Source organism: Eublepharis macularius, chromosome 18 (assembly GCF_028583425.1).
Source record: "Eublepharis macularius isolate TG4126 chromosome 18, MPM_Emac_v1.0, whole genome shotgun sequence".
Classification (NCBI taxonomy): Eukaryota; Metazoa; Chordata; class Lepidosauria; order Squamata; family Eublepharidae; genus Eublepharis; species Eublepharis macularius.
Genome location: NC_072807.1, coordinates 22042654 through 22067055, shown reverse-complemented (window position 1 = coordinate 22067055; position 24402 = coordinate 22042654). Strand labels below are relative to the sequence as shown.

Genomic DNA, 24402 nt, shown 5'->3' with positions numbered 1-24402 from the left:
AAAGCCAGATGACCAAGTTTCTGTTTAGAACATCGGGGTTATTCAATAAAAGATTTTACGCTGGGAAATGGGAGCATAGCATGCTGATTGAAACGTGACTGTAGAAGTTACCGCAGGATCATATTGGCTAACACTTGTGACATCATGGAACAGGCCCTGATGCTGACAAATCTACAGATGAAGCATGGAAACACGTGTTGCCAGTTTTACCCCCTGAACTCACAAAATACTCCGGAGGAATACTACAAATACTGTAATAAATTTTAAAGAAATTTTACGAATTTTTTAAAGTGCAAAGTGCTAATAGTGTGCAATCTCAAATATTTCCAAAAATAGTTACAAAAATAGTAAGTCACTTTCAGTTCCATCAATAATCCAGCACAGTCAATAAATACAATCACTAATCCATAGTACAAAAGTCCAACTGGTGAAGAGTCATATATTAATAAATATCCCTTCAGTTTTATCAACAGATGTTACTTTCATAAGAGCGACCCTCTATCATGTTGAGAAGAATGGAGCTGAATGTTTATTATAGTATTTATAGTATTCCTCCGGAGTATTTTGTGAGTTCCTTTTCTGGAGTTGCCCCGTTTGGTTTAGTTTAACCCCCTGAGCAAGGAATGGATGGGATCTCACACTTTTAGCTCCAACCATACCATGACGTAAAACCCTAATTCAGAGGTGTGGTCACATCCAGCCTGTAGTGGCTTTTCACCCAGCTCTTGAGCAGTTTGTCAGAAACATCAACCACCAGGGCTGTAGGTCAACACCCCCCCTCCTCCCATCACCCGCTCTGGCAGGCAATGAGAGCAGGAGGGTGTCCCCGTGCAGCGGCCCCCAAAGGCTTTCTTGCATCTCCGACTCACTTGTGAACACAGGCCAGCAGGAACTGACCTGGCGGGTCTGCTGGTGCTAGAAACGGGAAAAGCTGGCGGTCAGCTCAGAGCCCTCCAAACTAGACAGGTACCCTGATGCAGACCAAAAGCTGAAAAATTTGCCTCGGTTCTATCCTGCCGAAGAATGGCGAGTGCTGCAGATTATGTATATCGTTTTGGGTATTACCTGCCTCTTGTGCAAACCAACAAGATCACATAGCTCAACTGTACTAAGGACTGCCGCTTCGGAGGAGCACACCGTATTTCTATAAACAAAAGTCACACATTCTCAAAACGTAGTGGTCTTGGATCAGCCTTAAAAGGGGGAGGGACCATGGCTCAGTGGTAGAGCATCTACTTGGGATGCAGAATGTTCGCAGGATTGATCCCCGGCATCTACAGTTAAGGAATCTGACAGCAGGTGATGCCTGAGACCCTGGGGAGCCAACGCCTACACCTGCCAACATAAACCACTTGGAACAACTGTGCACAGCGCTCTGTCCTGCGTCACACAATTTTTTGGGAGGAAAAGTTGATTAAAGCATCAAACACACAATTCTTGATCCCGATTTTGCAGTTAAATATACATATTTTGTGAGCCTTATTGCACCCCCCACCCGCCGCGAAAAAGAAGTGATGATGTGGCAAAACCGCAAGGCTGGTGTGAAGCCCAAGTGTCAATGCATAGCAAATGCATCTTTCTTGATGAGGTCCTCAGCCACGGTGAAACAAACACACGAAGCTTGAGCACTGATACACTGAATGGTTTCAAGACAACATCCCTGCTAATGTCAACTTTGACAAGCAATTGCAAAGGAAAAGTGCCTAAGCGCAAGCGATCCTTGACTGAGCTGCGCATGAAGCTCTCAAGGATTCAGAAAAGAGCAAGGTAGGAAACTTTAGCAACGAATGACCCCAGTCAACGGGGAAAAGCCGTGCCGGGCGACATGCTTCTTCTGCTACGGTGCCGGACTGCGGTTTGCCGAAACAGATTACTTACTAGCCAGCTCCTCCTCCTCTTCACTGGAAGAAGAGCCAATAGAAAAGACAGTTTTAGACTTAGGAATGAGCGGAGAGATGCTGAAGGAGAAGGAGATTCGTCGGGATGGCCGAATCCGTCCTTGGGCTGGGAAGTGGTTTAACAGTAAACGTTAGAGGCATGCATTTCATCTTCATCGACAGCAACGATCACAGACAAAAGGAGAGGAGGAACAGCAGCGGTAAAGAGGAAGGCAAAGAGCAAATAAATTGCATTGGAGAAGGGGAAAGCTTCCTTTCAGGCATCCACTGCAGACTTCCGTACTATTTACTGGCGGCTCTGCAAAAGCCATACACGGAATGTGCAAATGAGTTTCTTCAGCAGCCCGTGGATGAACAGCAGGCCATTCATTCAACGGGAACGCACGATTCTGACCCAGCTTGAATGAACAACAGCCACCTTTCTTTAGTCACTGGAGGGATGCTCTAAAGGGTCTAGCTGCTTGAATGGAAGCTCAATTGGGGGAGAGAGACTAAGCAGGCCTACTCAGAAATAAGCACTATTTTGTTCAATGGCGCTTGGGCGCCCGGATGGGAGAAGGCAGCGGACTTGTCTCCCAAGACAGAAGCAGCACAGCCCTCTCATCTTCTTCTTTCAAGAGGTGCCAGCCGGCGCAAGCAGAGGCACCCTGCCTGCTCTTCTGCTGGGCTGCTAACTTTGTGCTGTTTTTATGCTCTGGCTGAGCTTCTAATAGTTTGTTGGCTTTTCATGATTTTGCGTTTGTCTATGATCATACGGGGCTTTAACTTTGAAAGCTGCACCCAGCAGGTTTTCTGGAGAAGCAGCCTAGAAATGATCTAAATTAAATAAAATAAACCCTTTTCATAACTTTTCCCCTTTTATGGCGCCATCGGCCTTCTCCTTGTTTTTATCTCGTGACCGGCACGGCCCTTTATATTCTCCTAAATAAAATAAGCCAACATACGCTTCCAATGAATTGGAAGTCTCGTTCACGAAAGGCTTCTGCTGGAATCTGTTGTGTTAATCTTTAGAGGACCACCGGATCCCCGTTTAATTTTGCTGCAACTGATTAAAACACTTGCCCTCTCTCTGGAATTAACTCCCTCTTTCTTATATCCCTCCAGTAGTGACTCAGGCAGAGACACAATGGGCAGCCACCTATGAAGTTAGGTCAATCTACTAATGCCGGAAAGGCTGAAAGATAGGACTGCAACTCATACAGAGATGCAGCGGAACGGCTCACTCCGAAAACCACGCCAACTGAAAGGTGAAGTGAGACTTGATGATGAGTACGTCACTAGAGCTGCGGCGACCAAGACTCTCCTGCGGGTAGGTCTCTGGGATTCACAGGAATCTTCTTGTCTATTAATTTATTTCTCATGGCGACCCTATGAATGAAAGACCTCCCTCCCAAACATCCTATCATTAACAATCTTGCTCGGATCTTACAAATCGGAGGACGTGACTTCCTTTACTGAGTCAAGCCATCTCATTTTGGTTCTTCCTCTTTTCCTACTGCTTTCCACTTTTCCTAGCATTATTGACTTTTCCACTGGTATAGAGTTTGGAAATTACTGCTAAAAACGAATGCAGAGCTAGATCAAATTTAGGGTCGCCATACAAGCCAGCATCACCACAGGCACCGACGAAAGATAGGAGCTACGCTTGAACATCTCCTAAAGGAACAGCACTTCCAAACACAACCTACCTTTCAGAAACCTTTTGAAAGGAGCTGTGTAATTCTTTTGAACTCTTCCTGCCCATTACCCCACAAAGCAATAAGAGTAAATAAAAAAAAACGACAGTAAATCTCATTGGTCATGATCCTAGCTCAACAACACCAATACTATTACACTGGGATCCATAAACTCTTATTTCAAAAGGGCTTCATTATAATGGGTATGATCTAGATGAAGGGAGGAATTTTTTAAGATCACCCAATTAAACTAGAGGGATTTAAGCACCTGTGCAGTTATCTGCTGAAATCAAGATGACTTAAAAAGTGCGCCGTTTTAACTGAACTGAGCACTATGCCTGTGTCGTTGGGGTCCAAATACAGAGTAGATGCATGGTCCAAAATGCAGGGCTTGAAAACACTCTTATGTTTATAGTAAAAGCCTGCAAGCAGCGTAGCAGCTGAAAATCTCTAACCAACATCTTACACATGCAATAGCAAAGCAGCATGGGAAAGGAACCTATCCAAGCCACGGCCAAATGGTGTAATTCAGGGGTCTCCAACATGGTGCCTGTGGGCACAGTAGTGCCTGCTGACACGTTTTCTTGCGCCAAGTATTTTCAGAAAGTGGCTGGGGCCAGGCGGGGCATTTGCAAAGCATGGCACAATCAAGCAGTGATTGGCCACTGGAGTCTGGATTGGCTGTGCAGATTCCACAGCACAAGAACGTTCACTGAAGGTAAGCTGTAGCAGCCATTTTGTGGCTGGTTTTGTCTCCTGGAGCAACTGTTTTGTTGCTGTGCTCACCATACTGTGTGAGAATTCCAAATGTGCCTGCAGGCTCAAACAGATGGGGACCCCAGCATAGGTTATGACAAAACCATGGTAGGGGGGAATCATGTAAAGAATCAGAGAGGAGGTTGCCGAAGCTTTCATTTGCCCAAAATGTCCCCACGCAGTCAATTTACCTCCAAACATGTTTCTTTTACGTTCCCTGCTCATTTTACTATATAACAGAGGCAAACAAACATCCCCCTGACCCCCAGCTCCCACGGAGAAACTTTACTGAAACTCTTCTTCCCTTGAAATTCTTGCAATGCCCTGCCCAGCCCCCGTTTGCTCTTCTGTGCCAACTTGAGCAGTGATGCCAAACGCGCCTCAAGTCTTGTTCTCAGATTCACCCCCCAAAAAGTCACATAGGCTGAAAAGTTGAAAGCTTGTCTCACAAGACGGATGTTTTGAAGGGAAGCGAACGATTAGGATTGCCAACCAACACTGCAACGGGGAAGCATTTGGGCCTTCCTCCATTTAGGAACTCCATCTTTTAACGTGTTGATAGCCCCAAAGCTTACTCCAAAACCACCTGAATATTCAAGGCAAGTGCTCCTACTAACCCTCCGATAAAACTATGGATGATTTAAGATGCATGGTGATAACTGGGGTGTAGAACAGGACAGGATGTGGGCTTGGACTCAGTGGCAGCCACAGGTTTTTTTGGGAATGTGTGTGCCAACAAAATCCAGTTTTCCTTTGGCCAACCCACCCCCCTCCTCATCCTGAATCAAGCTTTGGAGGCACTTATAAGAAGAGAGTACAGGCAGAGAGAGATGCGTGCAAGAAACCACCGTTTGCCATCGACTAATGGAACTGCCCTTTTTCAAGCTGGATGGGAAAGTGTTCGTCTAGCGGGGAGGGAAAATGGTTGGTTTGCAAGAGAAGGGCTGCTTACTTGCATTTTCTTTTTTAAAGCATTTGGTTATTTGCGGCCAGGGCTTCAGAAAAGGCAGGAAAATTGGTGCAATACGGCACAGAAACCGATGCTGTTATTTTAATGGATGGGCAGCGTAGTGTTTTGGTTACAGTTGCTAAGGGATAGGCGACTTCTAGTCAACATTCTTATTAGTCACAAAAAGTCAAAATGCATCTTTTTAAAAACAAGCTTCCTTCTTTGTGAGGTTCCTCCTAGAAGTGAATACAGTCCAAGAGTGGATGCCCCCTACGTTACAAAAAAAGAAAAAAAGAAAACTATTCCCCTCTCTTGTGAAAATTCAGAAAGCTTTTGGGGGGCTGGATGAAAATAAGAAGGCAACACTCACTATTTTTCTCAAATTCATAGAGGGATCGAGAAAGACCTGGTAATACAGAAGCCTGCCCTGGAAGCACCGAAGAGGCTCATTCCGCAATCCCAGCTCTGAAGGGGGCTTACTGCTGGTTACTCAGTTTTGGAGTCCCAGGTTCAGACCGTGAAATCCGGCTCCGCTAGCTTAAAACCATGATACGTGTCCGTGGCTCTGATCAGGGGACAGAGTACCTTCAAACACTCTAGCCCTCCCAGCCCAATGAAGAGCTACCAAACAGTTGTCTTTGTGTAGGATGGATTTTATTGGTGATTCACTGTTAAGAGTTTCCTACCGGCCTTCCTCTGTCCACAAGGCAGCAACAGACTCCTCTCCAAGACACCAGAGCGCCCCCTCTCGGGAATGCCTTTGGAGGGATTTCCTTAGTAGCCTTGCCTTTGGAAGAGACTCTAGACTCCCCTCCCAGGCTTCCACCCATTCTTGTCTTTTGTATTTAAAGGTCCCTTGTAACTGGAGGCTGACTTTACTCCATTTATGCATAAATCCAACACCTTTGAGTTTGCAATGCAGTGATGCAATTTGCACTTCTGCAAGATACAGTCAGATACTCAACAGACCTGTGCAAAACCAGCCTTGTTCACCAAGGTTTTTAAAAGCTGAATGAATCAGTGTATATCAGCAAGGGGACTGCATCATCTAGACAGACATCGGATTGTGTTTACCTTAGAAAAGAAAGTCAATTGTGTATAGGCCATCCTTGGCATCTGTGAAGTCTCCATCGGCAAGGAAAATGTGAGAGCAAAGGTTCCCAGTCTAAGAGAACTTTAGCTATAAGACTTTTATTCCATTGGGTTTTTGCAGTCTGTTAAAGCAATGGTATATTCAGATGTCTACTGGTGATTGGATGGTGCTTTTATTATCAGTCATTGGCACTGTACAACTCTGCTTGCCAGTATTTGGAGCCTTCTTCCAGCCTAAGGGGCCTTTTATCCGATTAACGTGGCTCTTTTGTCCAGCAGAAGGAAGGCTTCAAACTTTGTCAAACGCAGCAGTACAATATAAAGCAATGAAACTAAAAAGGGATGGTTTCAAGTGGTTAGCTAGGTTGGTCTGCAATAGAAGAGGAAGATTCGAGTCTAGTAGCACCTTAAAGACCAACTACATTTCCAGGATAGGAGCTTTCGAGAATCAAAGCTCCCTTCGCATTTATAAGTGAAAGACATCAGTTTTTATCATTCACTACCACTGAAAATGGCTGAGCAGTAGAATCTGGGATTTGTCCAGTTCAAATCCCAAGTATCTCCAGTTACAAGGATCCTATTTAGCAGGTGTGGGAAAGACCTGAGTACCCCTTTGCTATGCAGGTAGGGTTGCCAAGCTAAATGGAGGGACAAGAGGATGTGTGCATGACATTGGCAATGTCGCCTATGTCATGACGCCACTTCCAAGTACAACCTAGAAAGGGTAAAACCATCATTTCCATTGATTCCTAGAGCTACCTTTTGCCACTTCCAGGTTGTACCAAGAAGTGACGTAGTGACATTACTGTATTTTATTTTTATCCTGCTGCCGCTCCAAGTTACGGTGGGCAATGCAGTTTGCTGACGGGAGGTGTCCCACCCTAGCAGGAGACCTAGCAAGCCTATACATCAACAGCACTGAGCTAGGTGGGCCAACAGTTTGAATTCGCATTGGGCAACTCGGTATGTGCATGCGTTCCTACAGATCCAAAGTCAAGGTGGTGCAAAGCAAGAGTGGCACAAGAAAGAAGGTGGTGATGTTAGCATGCCCACGATGCAGTCAGCCGCCAACACACAATGAAAAGATTCATTTGTACTCACTGTCCGGTCCAGCTTGGGTGATAGCCATTAAGGATGTGGACTTAGTCAGCGGAGAAGCCACAGGGTGGGTACAGAAGCTGAAGGCACGTGGCTGTGATCTTTTGCCTCTCTGTGGAATACAAGGCAATTATAACACTCTGATGGGGACAGAGAGCAGGTGGTAAAGAGGCTCACAGCAGCCTCGGTGGGCTCCCACTAGATCAACACAGCCCTGAATCCCAAGTCCTCCCACCTGCATTTGCCCTGGCCACACACCCCTTATAACTGTGACAAAGCAAACAGGGGACTACTGACTTCTCACCAGGACATCGGCACAGTCTTCTCCATATGTATCTCAGTTGCTAGCCCATTTGGCAGTTGGCTTGTGCTGGGTAGTGAGCCACTTCGATTGCTTTCACATACATGGTATATGCACTTTAGTGATCGTTTGCAAGTGGATTTTCTCAAGGGAAACTGAAAAATCCCCTTGCAACTGGTCACTAAAGTGCATTATTCAACATGTGTGAAAGCGGTCCGAGATGTATAGTAAATGAAAGCCTCTGATGGAAAAGCAGTCAAAAATGTAAAATGAATGAGATAAAGGGGTTGTCTTCTGTCCGGAGTGCTTTTCTGTTTACAGAAAGAAGACCACCAGACATAATTACTTTGGGCGCATTATTTAGGACAGTGTAAGTGGCAATGTGGTGCAGAGTTCTTCAGAACTTTTGTCTGTGGTCCTGTTTTTGGGTCACTGTCCCAGCAACAGATTTATACCTTGCCTTTCACCAGCAGCTCAGACATCACTAAGTTGCCTATTCTAGAGTCTCTCTACAGAGGACATCTGATATGTGAACAATACGTGTTGGGGGATGCAATGTTAGCTGGGAAGGGTAGTTTAAAAAGACAGAGCCAGCAGCAGGGCAGAGGCTATACACTGGAGCTGTTTGAAGGGGCTGTGAAATGCCAGAAGGGAAACTTCAGCCCATTATGACCTCTCCAGGTCCAAACCTGGCTCTAGAAGGCAGCTCCAACCCAATTCCATTCCTCGCTGCCCTCTGGTTGCAATCTCACAGAGTTTTAGACTGGAGAGGTGAAATTGACAGAGCCTTTGGGAGGCGAAGATGAAATTAATAACCCTTTGAGGAGTGATCTCTGCCAGCTCTGTCTTTTTAAACTATGCTTCCCAGCTAACATTGTATCTTCCTACACTTGGCGAACACAGTCTGAGGCATCTTGTGTAGACAGATACAGAACACACTGGGCATTCTGATGAGCAAGGTACCTTACCTGCCAGCCAATAACACCTCTAACTGTCACAGCATCCCCCATCACTCCCCAAAGAAGCAAATGGCAACTATTTGTTGATATTAGGGAAAATCATGGAGTGTAATCAGGGATGCTATTGAGGTGGAAGCCAACTCTACTGTCTTGTAGGCGCAAGGCCAAAACAGTTCTTTTTGTCTCTCCCCCGCTTTTAACTCAGGGGTTTGATCTCTTTCTGATCTGAGGACGCTTTTTCATAAAATCATTTTATACTGCTTGATGTCTACGGCCTGGCTAGATTTTTAACAACTTGTGAAGTTGAATGATTTTCATTCTGGTTTTAGAATTTCATCACTTTTTTTACTTTGTGAGCTGTCTCGAGTAGATCTTCAGAGAGGCAGTATATATATAAATTTCTGAAAACAAACAAACCGCCAACCAAAGTTCCAGCCCTCTCAGCCATTCTTGTTGAATTTGTGTAGTCCAAAACAGAGTTGTATCATAAGCATTGGCAGACACCCTGCAGCAAGCAGGTGACTGCAAGACAAAATAACTCCATAGAATTTAAGCCAGCCAGCCAAGCCAAGTGCTACAGTAGAAACAAAACCCAACACCTCATGGTCGCTAGCCAATCAGAGCTGGATCCAAATCGATAACCTTCTAAGCTTCTTCCTTTTTCACTTTGCCTCTGCAACACAGCAGATAGCAGTGGGGAAACCAAAACTGCAGCAGAGCAATGGTTTCTGTACGAAAGCCAGTTTGGTGTAATGGTTAAGAATGGCAGGGCTCTCATCTGGAGAACCGGATTTGATTCCCCACTGCTCTGCTTAAAGCCAGCTGGGTGACCTTGGGTCGGTCACAGCTCTTTCAGAGCTCTCTCAGCCACACCCACCTCACAGGGTGATTGTTGTGAGGATAATAATAGCCTGCTTTGTAAACAGTTCTGAGTGGGCGTTAAGTTGTCCTGAAGGGCAGTATATAAATTGAATGTTGTTGTTGTTGCTGTTATTTATTGTGAGGCTTATTAAGAGAATCATAGTTAGAGATGGGCATGAACCAGAAAAAAACTGAACCATGCGGTTCATGGTTCGTCATATTCCACGAACCACAAACCACAAACTTTCACAAACCTGCCCCTGGTTTGCGAACCGGTTCGTTTGGTTCATGAAAATGTCACATCCAGGTCAGGAAATCATCACTTACAGGCCAGCAAAAGGTCACTTCTGGGTCAGCAGAAGGTCTCTTCTGGGTCAGCAGAAGGTCTGCAGAAAGTCCATCCCCTGTTGCCTAGGAAACTGATTGATTGGCACCAGGCTGTCTGCAGTGACGAACCAAAAAATGAACTAAACGAACCAGCCTAAAAGTTCGTGGCGGTTCATCAGAAATGGGATCTGACGAACTGTAGTTCACGAACCACGAACCGGCCTGGTTCGTGCTTAATTTTGGTCCGTATTTTGGTTCGTGCCCATCTCTAATCATAGTCCTTCAAGTGCATAAGATCTAAATTGTAAGGAAGATGCAAACACACACACACACACACACACACACACACACACACACACACACAAAATCACATTTACCTGGAGGTCAAAACCCCTCTCTTCCACTTGCTCAGATTCCAGTTCCTCTTCAGTCAGGGAGACCAATGACCCCCGCTCATCACTGGCCAAGGGGCTTTTCTGGAGGTCTTTGGCATCCAGTGATGCTGTCTCAAGACTCGAGGAAGGCTTCTTAATATGGTCAGCATCCCCCGCAAGGCCTTCCAAGCTGTAACTGAAGACAAACAGCAGGGATCAAGCATCGTGCAGATGCCCGGGAGATCGGAGTACAAACGTGCTGCTGGCTTAAGGGGGGTTGGGTGCGAAGCGTTCAAATCAAATGACATTTTAAATTCCTTGGCAGCAAGTTCACACAAATCTTCCCTCATTAGTTAATACAATCCAGCGTTAGTGCAGTTAGCAACATTGACCACTCCGGACACAATCTATAGGCAATATCTTCAGCATAAGCTCAGATGAAACAAAACAAGCAGGGCTCATCTTTTAGGAAGGCTCCCATCCACTGACTGTTCATTCAGTGCTTGGAGGATTTCAGCCAGACTCTAGCAAAATCACCAGCAGTGATAAAGTGCAATGGAGATACCTACACAGGCTATTCACATGTGGTGAGTAACCCTTGTATCCAGGTGACCAGACAGTGAATTTTTCTAAACTAGAGAGAGGGAATCTCTCATACCGCCTTTAAGATAACCTGTTACAAATGACCAAAAATAGGGAAATGTGGGCATAGGCTAGGAAATATCTTTTGTGAGCTAAGCACTTTGGGCAACTTTCTGTGCATGACTTCCTTCAAATCTTCAAGACAAAGCCCACAGATACAGAGATTGCACCAGCTCACACCAGCAGACACAAACACCACACAAGCAGCAGGCAAGGCCAGGCTCGCAAGCCCCTTCTTTTATTCCAGCCCATTTATTCATACTCTACCTTCGGCCATTTAAGTCAGCACCCACGGCATTGCACTGGACACCAGAGGGACACCAGCTCAAACTGGGAATATCAAAGAAAGGAGGCCTGCTATTACAGGGCTGTCAGAGAAGCAGATGCTTATAAAGGCAGCTACCCTTTAAAAATGGCGAGTGTGTGTCTGTGTGTGTCTGTGTGTGTGTGTGTGTGTAAATCCACCTTAAGCCAAGAGGAAAGGTGTGGTGTATGCCTTTTAATAAATACTTAACTGCCTACTCCTTTATGAACCTGCCCGACCACTACAGTCATCTTCGAAGGCCCTGCTTTGGTTGCCCTCGCCTTCTGAGATTAGGTGGGTGGCGACCCAAGAGACGGCCTTTTCGGTCATGACACCAAAACTCCGGTGCTCCCTCCCCAGAGAGACTCGCCCGTCCCCTTTCACTACCGTCTTCCACCAGCAGGAGAAGACTTTTTAATGTTGCCTGGCAATCCCTCAGCGATACCGCTTTTCTGCCCTATGATTTAATTGTTTTTGTATGTGAGTTTTGGCTTGGTTTTAATTATTTAAATAATAATGTGTTCCTTCTTGGTTTTAATGATCTTTAAGACTTGTTTCTATGATGTCGTTTTAAGCCACTAGCTGCCTTGGTGGCCCTTACGAAGGCAGAAAGGCAGGGTATAAATTTTGTAAAAATATAAATAATAAATGAACCTATGAACCTGAGACAGTCAAGTAAACTGGTAAAGCCCATAGTCGCAGCTCATTTTTACTAGTCCTGAAGTCAGCCAGCTGGAGATCTGCATACTTAGATCTTAAGAATGGCTGGACAGTGCAACTGAACATGCATCTTGGTGTTTCTCAGCCAGTTCATGACATCAGAGCTTAATGCAGGACAGTTCCCTAGACCTTCCATGACCTCAAAGCAGATCAGCCAATGGTTTAGCTAGCCCTGGTAGCCTAGCTTTTGTAGGCTAAGTACTCTAATTGTCTTTAAAAGACTTCCAGGTTTAGCTATACCATTGGCTGATCTGCTTTGAGGTCATGGAAGGTCTAGGAGCAAATCCAACCCACAGAGAAGCATCACTCCATATACCATCCGTGCAATTTTCCTGTGGGAAACCATCAGCCAGTTTGGCCAGAACTTAAACGTTGTATCCTCCAGGAAGGAATGTTAGGGGGTTGGCAGGAAGTAGTGAAAGAGACAAGACAACCAGAGGCCAGAGAGTTGCAACAGCATAGGAGGTAAGAGAGTTTAAATGAACAGGCAACCTAGAAGGCAAGACGTGTAGGTGAAAAACATAGGGAAAATAAGGGAAGGAGACATTGGCCTGAGATCCAGAGGAGTTAGCTGTGTTAGTCTGTAGTAGCAAAATCGAAAGGAGTCCAGTAGCACCTTTAAGACTAACCAACTTTACTGTAGCATAAGCTTTTGAGATGCATCTGACGAAGAGAACTGTGATTCTCGAAAGCTTATGCTACAGTAAAGTTGGTTAGTCTTAAAGGTGCTACTGGACTCTTTTCTATTGGCCTGAGGAACAGCTAGGAAATGGCTTTTGTGGAGAGGAGAAAAGAGAATGGAAGAAAAATATCCAGGAGGATTTTGAACTGCAGAAAATGAATGTTGATGACAACCAAAGGAAGAAGTAAGCAAAGCATCTTTGGAAGCTAAGGAACTACAGGTTGAAGGCACCAAAGCATCGTCATCGATGTGAGTATGCAAAAGTTAACTCTGCCCATATAATTCTGGCAGCAAACTTTTAGCACCAGTCAATGCAATCTTAATTTAGCACTCCGCTCCCCAATGTTTCCCATTTATTTCTACACAAGGTACAGTTTATCACATGGAGTCTTCCCCTATCTCTCAGCATCAAAGCTCACCAAAACGTTAAGTATACTCAACAGCAAAAACAAAGATCAGTTTTCTAACTGAAATCCACCCATATTTGCACAGAAGCACCACTCAGGCAAGAGAAGTGCTATGAAGTCTGGCAGAACTAGTCACGTGGAAGTTTTCAGGCACAAACTCGCCTTGACAAATTCCTTCCCAAGCAAAAAAGAATGGTTAGAGACACTAAATGGCATGTTTCCTATAACGGAACATTTAAAATGTAAACCTTCAAAAATACTGATATCTGAAGACAAATGGTGAATCAGATGGACAAATAACTATGCTTTATATGTATATTTATCCTTTTTGTATCTCTTGTCATTTTCACAGACAAAAACCAACAAAAAAAAATCTGTTTTCCATAAGGCCTTTATGCTATTGTTGTTGTTGTTGTTGAAGTGCAAAAGTCACATGAAGGGGTCGTGAATACTTGGTTTGCCTCTTCTGATTTGCCTCTTCTAAAAACTAAGGAACTATTTCAAAACCATTTATTGCCTACAAGGATCACTTAGTTATTGGCTGATCTGGTGTCATCATGGTACATCCAGAAACACTACAATTCATGGAGAATTGCCTTACTTTGGCTGATTCCGCACACGTTGGATAATGCACTTTCAATGCACTGTATCAATCGTTTGAGGTGGATTTTTTGTTCCGCACATGAAAAAATCCATTCTAAATGATCTATAAAGAGGAATGGAAGTGCATTATCCAATGTGTGTGGAATCACTCTTTGTGTATTGCGTATATACTGTTTCCTAGGATTACCTTCTTGCCAAAGTCAAAAGAGTTTATTGTCTATAGCCATAGGCCGTCACAATTCACCAAACATTGACTAATAAACAATTAAGTCCCTTGTCACAGTTTATATAGGTTACTGAAAATTAATTAAAACAATACAGTATGCCAAACTATCCCATGAGTCACGAAACAGCCTCATTCAGTACCACCTTAGATCTTATCTTTTTGGCTGCGAGTGCGAACCAAGAGACTCTATAGGACACATGATTATCAGTGTCAGATAACAAAAACACAATCTTCTCGATTTCAGAGTCTGTGTTTGTCACTGATAGGATTCTAGCCATAAATTTAGCTCTGGGTACACTATATAATGGACAATAAAGTAGGTAGTGGGAAAGGTTCTCCACTGTAGGTAATCCACAAAAGCAGGTGCGATGTTCCATAGGGGTGTGAGAATAACGCCCTGCCAAAAGAGCTGTCTGCATCATCTGGAAGCGCAGAGCAGTGAAAGACACTCTGAGGTTGTAATGAGAAATACTGGCTAGGTAGGGAGATCTTGAATGGTTAAATTTGATTAGTTTATACCAAGGAGCTGATGGAGAATTGGGACTCTGTACTTTTCTTTTTTTCTTTTTTGTAAACTGCCACAAGATCCAGATGGTGAAAAAGCCGCACAGAAATTTACTAAACACAGCGTCTAAAGATCCTATCAAAATCAAAGAGTCCAGTAGCACCTTTAAGACTAACCAATTTTATTGTAGCATAAGCTGGCCAGTTTGGATCAGGCATCTGACGAAGAGAACTTGATTCTCGAAAGCTTATGCTACAATAAAATTGGTTAGTCTTAAAGGTGCTACTGGACTCTTTTTGATTTTGCTACTACAGACTAACACGGCTAACTCCTCTGGATCTAAAGATCCTATAACACCCTCCTTTCTCCCAGGGCAAGAGGCATATGGCCCCCACACCAGTCAATTGTCTGCATGAAAAATGGTTGAGGAATGTTTTGCAGCAATGCTGAGCCCTAAAGGGGAACGCTGACCAAGTTGGCTGGGATAAGATGGTTTGAGTCAGACCCTAAAGGGCAATTCACAGGGAAGCAGGAAGTTAGTAGCCGATTCATATGCAACATGGTTAGTCGGCATCAGTGACTGCTGTACCTTCTCCTATGGGTGGGAGGCTTCTTTGCAACATCCCCCAGCACGCGCATTGAACTGAAAATGAATCATGGACAAAACGGTCAGTAATATGAAGGGAGTGGCAGGAACAAATGAGAAATCCCTAGATTGTGAGGGTGATCTGGGGTGGCAGAGGAGGAACCAGAGGGGAAATCCTGAAAGATAGGCGAAATAGGATGCATTTGTTTAGGGTCTGTGAAAGGAGACCTGTTTGGGCTTCGGGTACAATTAAACCTTCACCACCCAGGAACATCCTCCCGGTAGGATTAAGGCAGTTTTTGAATTTACACAAAACAATAATAAAGTTGTCCACGTCTAATTCGTGCACGCAGCAGATTCAAATGGTGAACCTTTTCCTAGAGACAAGTGCTAGGGGTTGGATATTTTGGGAGAGCTGGAAGAGGGGCCACAATTCGGCGGCAGAGGGCACCTGATCTGTGTGCAGAAGGTCCCAGGTTATACCCCCAACATCTCCAGCCAAAAGGATCCGACAGGATTGAGACCTTGGAGAGCCCTTGCCAGTCAGTACGGACCACGTTGTCCTTGACAGAAGAAGGGGCTGTTTACAGCGGGGTCATGGCTCAGGGGTAGATCATCTGCTTTGCATTCAGAAAGTCCCAAGTTCGATCTCTGGCAGGTGATGGGAAAGATCTCTACTGAGACCTGAGACAGCTGCTGCCAGTCAGAGGGGGAAATACTGGTCTTGATATTCAGTCTAAGGCAGCCTCACATGCTCTAGCATTCAGCCTAACAAACATACATTTATGCAAGCAGAAAAAAACATATCGAGGAGAAATGTTTCGTGCAATTTCTTCTTTGTATACTAAGGAAGCGGGGAGGTCCTTCCCATTTTCTCCCATTGCTCCAATTCCATCGCACAACTCCCTTGCCCGCATCCTGAATCCTAAGGAAAAGATCAACACTGCCTTGGCAGAGGCCAGGAGATTTAAGAGGCAATATCTGGGGAGGGCAGAGTTTGGGGAGGATGTGATGTTACTTCTGAGTGATGCTCTAGGCTGCTCCTTCGTTTCTGTGGTCCTTCCCCTAGTGACTAGGGTAGGGGTGGCCAAACTGCAGTTCGGGAGCCACATGTGGCTCTTCTACACATATCATGTGGCTCCCGGAGCTCTCTGAGCATCGCCGTGGCCGTACAGTTTATTTAAGCAGGGAAGGAGGGGAAAATAGGCAAGCTTGCACACTCCCCCCACGGAGGTTGTTGGGAGAAAAGAGAGAACGGGAAAGGAGAACCCACCCCTTCCTGTGATGTCACTTTCACGGCACTCCCCCCCAAACCCACCTCTTCCTCTAAAGTCACCTCAATGCTTACTGTCTTGCGGTTCTCAAACATCTGAGGTTTATTCTATGTGGCTGTTACATTTAAGCAAGTTTGGCCACCTCTGGACTAGGGGAAGTTCCTACAGCATCACCATGCGGAGTCCATTTGTTCTCCCACTCTTCCGTTCGGGGGTAGGAAATAGGGGCTGGAGGGTGGGCAAATGGATCAACACACGATGCTGCTGACTGCATCCACTGGCACAGGGTCTGCCCACTGAAATACACAAGGAAACCAGCATTGGCAGAACTCAAGGGAAACTTGAAACCCGAGGGATCAGGGCAAAGGACTCTGGGTCTGTATTCACTGTCAGCCACTCACCCCACCCTGCAAGCGAAGGTGCAACAGAATGAGTCATCATAAGAATGACTCAGATAAACTCTTGCTGTGTTACCTAACAATAGGAGAGGACTACATACAAATACACACACAGACACAGATATATAAACATACACACAAATGGTCTGCAGCCATCACCAAATCTGGCTTTTATCGCATGGAACCGGCCATCTCCAGCTACAGATTCTTGATAATTATACTGTTTTTTAAAAAATAAAATAAAAAATCAAGTTTCTAGGGGATTTTACATGCATGCTCCCAGGGGCCCTTCAACTCACCTCCTGTGGTTGATCTCTGCTTCGCTGCTGGCGTTCTTTCCGGGACCCCAGCTGTGCCGGCGGAAAGGGGACAACGGTCTCATAGAATTCCTCAGGGCTGATGAGTGAGGAGGCACTTCTGTGATGCTATCAAGCTCTTCTTCCAGCTCACCGGAGATGGTGAACTCACCGTCAGGCCCCTCGGCGCTAGCCATGTTGCCACCAGCGCCATCCAGGCTGTACCGGTCCTTGGGCCTGAGGAGATTCAAAGCCTGGGGGAGCGAAGTATCACTCCCCAGGGAAGAGTTCCTTTCCAGGGATATCGTATCGTCTGCCGAGGAACTGGAACTCGTACTGTCTCCAGCCGATTGCTCCTCTTCATGCTGCAACAGAAGGAAACAACAACAACACACAATTAAACAGAAGGAAGGAAGTTGTTACAGTAGTTTATACTACCAGATTTCATACACTGTATGCAGTAAGATCACCCTAGATCAAAAATGGATGAGTAGGGAGAGCCAATTGGTGGCCCAGGGCTCAGTCTAATACCAAAAAGCTCCCTTGAGAATGTCTGCTCTTTTTTTCCATGCAAGGCACAGATGAAGGACTCGTTCATCTTTCCTCTGTGTGTCTGCAGCCAAGGCATGGCAAAAGCTCTCCCCCAACACACTTCAGTGATTCACTCTTACTTCTTTGTGCCCCGGCATGCACACGGAAGCCAGAACTTGAAGAAAGAAGGGGGAAGGTTTCGCTGAAGCTTCCACTGCTGTTTTTCCTGGGACAGAGGGGGTTAAAGAGCCTTTTGCGGGCAGGCAGGGCTGTTAACAGCTCTTGTCTCCTATTTACTGGAGGATATCAAGAAGCGTCTTCCTCAGCCCACTCTCACTATACTTTTCTAGCCCTGCATGGAGCTGCCAGCTTGAAAGAAATCCCCTTCTGCATTTATTAGTTTTGCAAACACCGGAGACGCGTAAGATCACAGTCCTCGGCCTTTCCCTAGCACTGCTTCAGGGGGTTATTTTTGAACCCAGAAAACTTTCCATTATGGCACAATGAAGACTAAACTAGACTGCAGCGAAGCAACTTCCTGATAAAGGGCCAGGGTTTCTTTCTGAGGATAAGACTGATAGACACAGGACGACTCGCCACACCATCCTTTCCGCTGTCCGGCCCCACTCCACCTGGCTGAACTGGGATTTATAGTTCTTTGGGGGTTCTTTCTCTTGTTCCCAGAAAACCAGATTGATGTAGTGCTAAGAGTGCTGCACAAGGAACTAGGAGACTCAGGTTCGAATCTCCTGCAGCAAATGGACCTGGAACCCTTCCAGCAGGACAGACTTAGCTTTGCAGACATTCAAATGAGCATGCTCACAAAGCCAATTGTGGTCTTCCTTCCTGTCTCCTCTGCCCAGCCAGGTCAGCTTCCACGGGAGTTCTTAACAGCCCAGATGCTGATGGGGAGCAGAGAGATCAATGCTACATGGGTCCCTCATGAAGAGGAAGAGGCTTGCAAGTCTTCCCCGGGGCAAGAAGGAAGCAATCAGGCCAGAGTTCTCAGGTAAAGAGTTCCAGAGATGGATCTAGAGTCTCCTCCGTATCAGTACCATATCCACCAGCTTTTAAAATTTAAGCCAGGGCTAAGGGATGGGAGCTTTCTTTCAGGAAAGTTGACGAACAGCAGGAGACCATGGGCAGGGACAGAGAGGTGGCCACCAGTGACATCAGTCCTCACTAGATCCAGAGGAGTTAGCCGTGACAGTGATGCATCTGACAAAGAGAACTGTAGTTCTCAAAAGCTTATGCTACAGTAAAGTTGATTAGTCTTAAAGGTGCTACTGGACTCAGTCCTTACTAGGAAACACTGAAAACTCTGTGGCTTTATCACAGAGTTTTTGGTGATTCCTAGATAGGCATGATGTCATGCCAACTCTGGTGGAGATTTATTTTAAAATTCCTTCTCCTGACAGCAGCTGGAATGCCAGTGGGCAAGGCCTACTGGGGGTAGGGAAAATCACACACCAGGCAGGCACATGACAATCCAAGACATTGGTAAAGCTTCTGGGATTCCCAGTATATCCCAACACAGTCTTCTGCTGGGAGACAGTGGCAGAGAAAAGAAGGCTTGAAGTCACTGTGCTGACAGGCCTAGAATGGTGAATATGCCCTGCACAAGGGTTTAACGTTGCAAGCTGCACTTTGCTCCCACCCCTTCGAAAGATGGTGTTCAGGAATCACTTGCACAGAAAATGCTGCAATTGGTGCCTTGGGGAGAATTTTTTTGGAGACAGCTCCCTCATCTGGTTTCGATACCGTGCTCTGAAATACTAAAGTGATAACTTCCTTTTAATTCTTTGGTGCGACGTTACTCAAATGCATGTAAAAAGTCCTTTATGGAGAAGGAAAAAGAGACAGAATAGAGTTTTGTTGCAACGACACCAACTATTAGATCATTTTTGTAGCCAAAAGAAAAAAAAAATCTGAATTGCATTTGCTGGACTTATTTTCTCTCCTTTTCTGAAACCAAAGCCAGAACTACTTAGATGAAAATTACTATTCATCCTCATGCCTCACCCTTTCCTATGCCACTCCCTGGGTTGCGCATGAGGCTTCAGGGTTCAGAAACCGTGCCAAAGAGGCCTGCCTTTATTTCCCCCCACTTCACATCCACCACTGCGGGCTGCCACTCCAACAGCTCCAACTGCATCAAGGCTGCCACTTAATCCACAAGGGTGGCCCCTTCCCTTACTCTACAAGCTGTAGGACAGCTCTGGAAAAGCAACAAGGTCTTCTGTGCTCGGTCACTAGACGCGCATGGGTCTGCCAGGAGGAGGAGGTGGGGGGTGACGCGAGGCTAGGCTTCAGAGAGAGGACTTCAGGAAATGACATTCGACAGCATGACTCATTCAGACAGAGAATGTCGCAATGTCTGCCCGCTACACTGAAATGTTCAACTGAAGAGAGGAGGAGGAGAAAGAGGGCCAGGCGTACAAACAATAGGTCTCCGACCAGCACACTGCACGGACTTCGCCAACGATGAAATGCACGGCCAAGGCCCGCGCTGCAAAATCAGTACACTTGGATTGAATGTATCCCTCAACACACTTGAATAAGGATCCTGCACCTCCAATCTGGGGAGCTGGCTGTGAGATCCTAAGCAGAGCTGCACCATTGCCAGGCTGTTGATTCCTCCCTCCATTTCATCCCATTCAGAGAGCAAGACGGGAAGGCTTAACTGGGTTATTGATTGAAAACCTGTAGTGCTACAGCCCCTCGTTGCTGCACTCGATCTCAGCTCATGCTTTTGTATGAGATTGTGGCTCATATACAGAAGGGGCTGTTCTGCCAGCTGTCAGGCATGCTTCGTTTCCTTGGGATTCTGCCTCCTCCCTCTACGGTAGTCATTTTTTTCTCCTGTGTGGGATCTGAACTGGATACATTTAAAATAATTTAATTTTGGTATTTGCTTGCCTAACAGTTTAAGACCTTCAACAGCTGCTCTCCTTTGCTTCCCTCTTTTCTATGAGGTGAATCCAGATGTTGCAAGATCACAACAACCCGGTGAGGTACGCTAGGCTGAGGGCGACTGGCTCACAAGTTCCCAGAGAGCTTCTATGGCAGAACAGGGATTTGAACCTGGGCCTCCCAGATCCTAGCATACATTCTGACCACTGCACGACAGTGGCTCCACCCCCTCTTCTCTTCCCTATGATCACATCCCATCTTGATAGAAAGAGCTGCAAAATATATAGATCTCTGAGCATGTACAGAGGACCTTTCCCTCATCACTGAACAGCTTGCCCTCAAAGTAGTAAGAAGCAGGGCTTTTGTCCTAGATTACATGGCAAGAATCCCGTACAGGACTGAGCCCCTGTACCTTCCTTTTAGAATATAAAGGCTATGCAAATATACTGTCTTATGAAACACAGTAAAAAAGGGGGGGCACTGCCAAGGGGGTGGATCCAACCATCTTTTAACAAGCCTTCCACCAACTTAAGAGATTCTTCCTGCAACAGTCAAGAGTCCAGTAGCACCTTTAAGACTCACCAACTTATCTAAGATGTATCTTAGATCCCAAGATCCATCTGACGAAGAGAGCTGTGGCTCTCGAAAGCTTATGCTACAAATAAGTTGGTTAGTCTTAAAGGTGCTACTGGACTCTTGACTGTTTTGCAACTACAGACTAACACGGCGTACTCCTCTGGATCTCTTCCTGAAACAGAAGAGAGACACTTACGTTGGAGGAAGACTCCTTGGGCAAGAGGAAGGCTTCAAACTTTGCTCAGTGGAGTGGGGGGGGGGGACAGGGGAAGGATTCACCCGGATGCTCTCTGCCTGCAGGCGGCTGTAGCGCCGGCTCTCCAAGCTCAGCATAGCCGAGATGCCCACTATGGATCACATTTATTTAGTGCGTTAATATCTCATCCATCTCATCACCGTCAAGGCCTATGCTAGGGTTCCAGGTCGTCTACCAGAGTGTCACTAACCAGACTTCATCCAATCATCTTCTGAGATAACCAGGTGCCAGGTCCCTTTTCGCTGTGCTGCAAGGGCAGGTAATGAACGAGTCCTCTGCAGGCTGGGACAAGGAGCTTCCTGGATGGCCCAAGGGGGCAGAAGCTCAACTGAAGCAGACAGATCTGCAGGAAAGAAAACTGGGGACAGTAACCAACCTCAGCCTTACCTTTCCAAAGTCGATTTCATCCATCCCATCGCTTGGCAGAGGGAAAAAATGGGACTTGCTCCCAGATTCCCTTTTAAGGAGATCTTGTGTCAAGGTGCAATCGCCACTTAGTTCATCTTCTAGGAAATTGCTGCTTTCTGCAGGAGGGAAAGAAGTATTAATAACGAGAACTTGGCTTCTGCTTCTGAGACCATCCATCAAACTGACAGAATACGACCTGAGATCTGGTGCAAGTTGGCAGCTAAGAGACGGAGCTAGTTATGGATCAGGGTACGGATCAGGCCTTTCTGAGACAAACTCACTAGACTGCCTTAGGCGAGTTATTCTCTCTCAGCCACTTCCCCACAACTGGCAATAAGGGGAGAGTAAGGAGCAATTGCTCTTAACTGGCTCCTTGTAAGGGTCGCAGCAAACAAACAGAACAGACATAAAAAACTCGGGTTACAAATTTCTAAGAGAGGCACAAGGAACTTCTGGAATTGTGGGAGTGATATTTGTTTTCTATTCCCTCTTTTTTATCCCTCAACCATCCTGGATTTTTAAAGTATGCTATTTTTGAGCTTTTCAGATCTTGCTGTCTGTTTTTATTCTGTCTGCTTGAGGTCCTATTGTCTGATTATTTTTTCAGAGAATGTTTTTTCGGAGAATGTTTTTAATGGATTTTTTTTTGTCTGCCACTTTGATGGTTTTAATGCTAACTTTTGGGTAATGCTATTAACTGCTTTTTATGCATGGACTGATTTATGCTATTAGCAGACTTGGGGGGACTACTAAAAATAAGAATATAGCTGACGTTTGGCTCCTGTAGGCAAGGACATGGGAGGAAGCAGGAATGAAGCCTATCAGATTTAATTATTCACTTATTTACACCATTTCTACTCTGCCTTTCTCCCCATGGCTACCTAAAGTGGTTTACATTGTTTTCCTCTTCTCTGTTTTATCCTGACAAAAACCCTGTGATATAGGGTAAGCTGAGACACAGTGATTGCCCCAAGGTCATCTAGCATGCTTCCATGGCAGAGAAGGAATGGAACCTTGGTTTCCCAAATCCTAGTTCCAAGACTCTAACCACTATACAATACTGGCTTCCTATATACAGAACAGAAAAGAATCCAGTAGCACCTTTAAGACTAACCAACTTTACTGTAGCATAAGCTTTCGAAAAAGACAGTTCTCTTCTTCAGATGAACATATACAGAATGTGCCTTGAGATAGGCTAGATTTGGGAAGAGGATCGCCCTGAGCCTGCGATCTGCCCTGAGCCTGCGAAAGCGGGGAGGGCGGAATATAAATATAATAAATTAAATTAAAGAATACTGCACAGCACAATAATGAAAAGGGAAGGTCTGGTTGCATGGGGAAAGGCCAGTTTCGCCTATTTTTCACTAGAAGGATGAGAAAAACATCTTTTTCTTCTTTGCAGTCATGGCTGGCACATTGGCATATCTTCACTTTCTGTAGATTAGACTTTGCATTCAATGGCCAAGTGTGGATTTTAATTCAAGCCAAGCGCATCATTCTGCCCACTGCACCACACTGTCTCCCAAATTCTATAGCTTAATTCCTGATGACAATACTTATGTAGCACTTCATATCTATAAAAACCAGTAACTCAATGCTCCAATATAATACAGAGCCTGTGCCAAGAAAATCCAAAATCTCTAGTGTGCACAAATTATGCAAATTGGACAGATCTGCACACTTTCCTTTTGTTCTATTTATTCAGCAATGTTTACTACTTTAAATAGTTTATTTTGGTTTCAAGAGCCATGGGGAGGGGCAAAACATGCAGATCACCAAAGCGCTACCCAACAGGAATCTTATCAATCACCTTGCAGTCCTGGCCCACAGCCTTGCAAGCTTATGTTCTCATAAAGACGCTGTCAATTTCACTTCCCCTTTGGGGAGGCAAACATAAAATTAACAAACCCTCTGAGGAGCAATCTCCACCCGGTCTGTCTTTTTAAACTACCCTCCCTACAGAGGTGAAATTGACAGAGCCTTCGGGAGGTGAAGAGGAAATTAACAAACCCTCTGAGGACCAATCTTTGCTGGCTCCCTAGAGAGGTAAAATTGACTCTGTCTTTTTAAACTACGTTTTCTGGCTAACATTGCCTCTCCCTACACTTGAGCGTCCCCCTGTAAGACGTCTCGTGTAGAGAGAGACTTAGTGTATCTGAATGAAAGCTGTGAGTCTCAGAAAGCAGGGTGCTGTATTAAGTGGCATACCTGTATATGTTTTTTTTGTCTGTTCCCATAGCAATATATAACACAACCTTGCCCTAAAGGTAGGTTAGTATTCTCATATCTATACTGCAGGCAGAAAACTGAGGTTGAAAGACAGTAGCTTGCCTAACCTTTCCTAGAAAGTTCGAGAGAATGAAATTGGAGCCAAAACATTCGCCAGTTCACCATCGCTACAATAAATGTTTCCTGAGAAACTGAGAAATTCTACTCGCAAGGACAGCTAAAGACGGGAAACCCCAGCATTCCGCAGAGGCGCTGCCACTCCACAGAGGGACCAAGTCTTGTTGTATCAGGTGCGGTTCCTTACCCTGCACCTTCTCCACTTTCAACCAATTTGGAAACTCTGAATTTCTTTTCCATAAGTAGGGAAGGGGAAAGGAGAGAGAGAGAGAGAGAGAGAGAGAGAGAGTAGAGAAAAAAAGCCATAACAATTTGCAAGCCAGCAGCTCCCTCCCATCCAGCTGCCTTGGCACCTTAACAGAGCGTGTCCACATTCCAGACTGGAAACCAAACCAGCTCTGCAAAAAGTTTGGATGGAAAATTGGGGTGGGGGGTGGG

General features: G+C 45.5%; 1 protein-coding gene across 3 annotated transcripts in view; it reads right to left on the bottom strand.

Annotated features, from left to right (window-relative positions):
* The window catches only part of AKAP13 (A-kinase anchoring protein 13), a 153432-nt gene that overhangs the window by 42969 nt on the left and 86061 nt on the right, over positions 1-24402 (bottom strand). For 2 of the 3 annotated variants that reach the window (XM_055002142.1, XM_055002141.1), the window contains 6 exons: positions 21598-21734; positions 16938-17299; positions 14970-15023; positions 11201-11263; positions 10295-10487; positions 7473-7581 (listed from right to left, as the gene is read on the bottom strand). In XM_055002142.1, the coding sequence (XP_054858117.1) occupies positions 7473-7581; positions 10295-10487; positions 11201-11263; positions 14970-15023; positions 16938-17299; positions 21598-21734 (918 nt within the window). The remainder of the gene's footprint in view (positions 1-7472; positions 7582-10294; positions 10488-11200; positions 11264-14969; positions 15024-16937; positions 17300-21597; positions 21735-24402) is intronic. The other variant, XM_055002140.1, reaches the window with a different exon arrangement.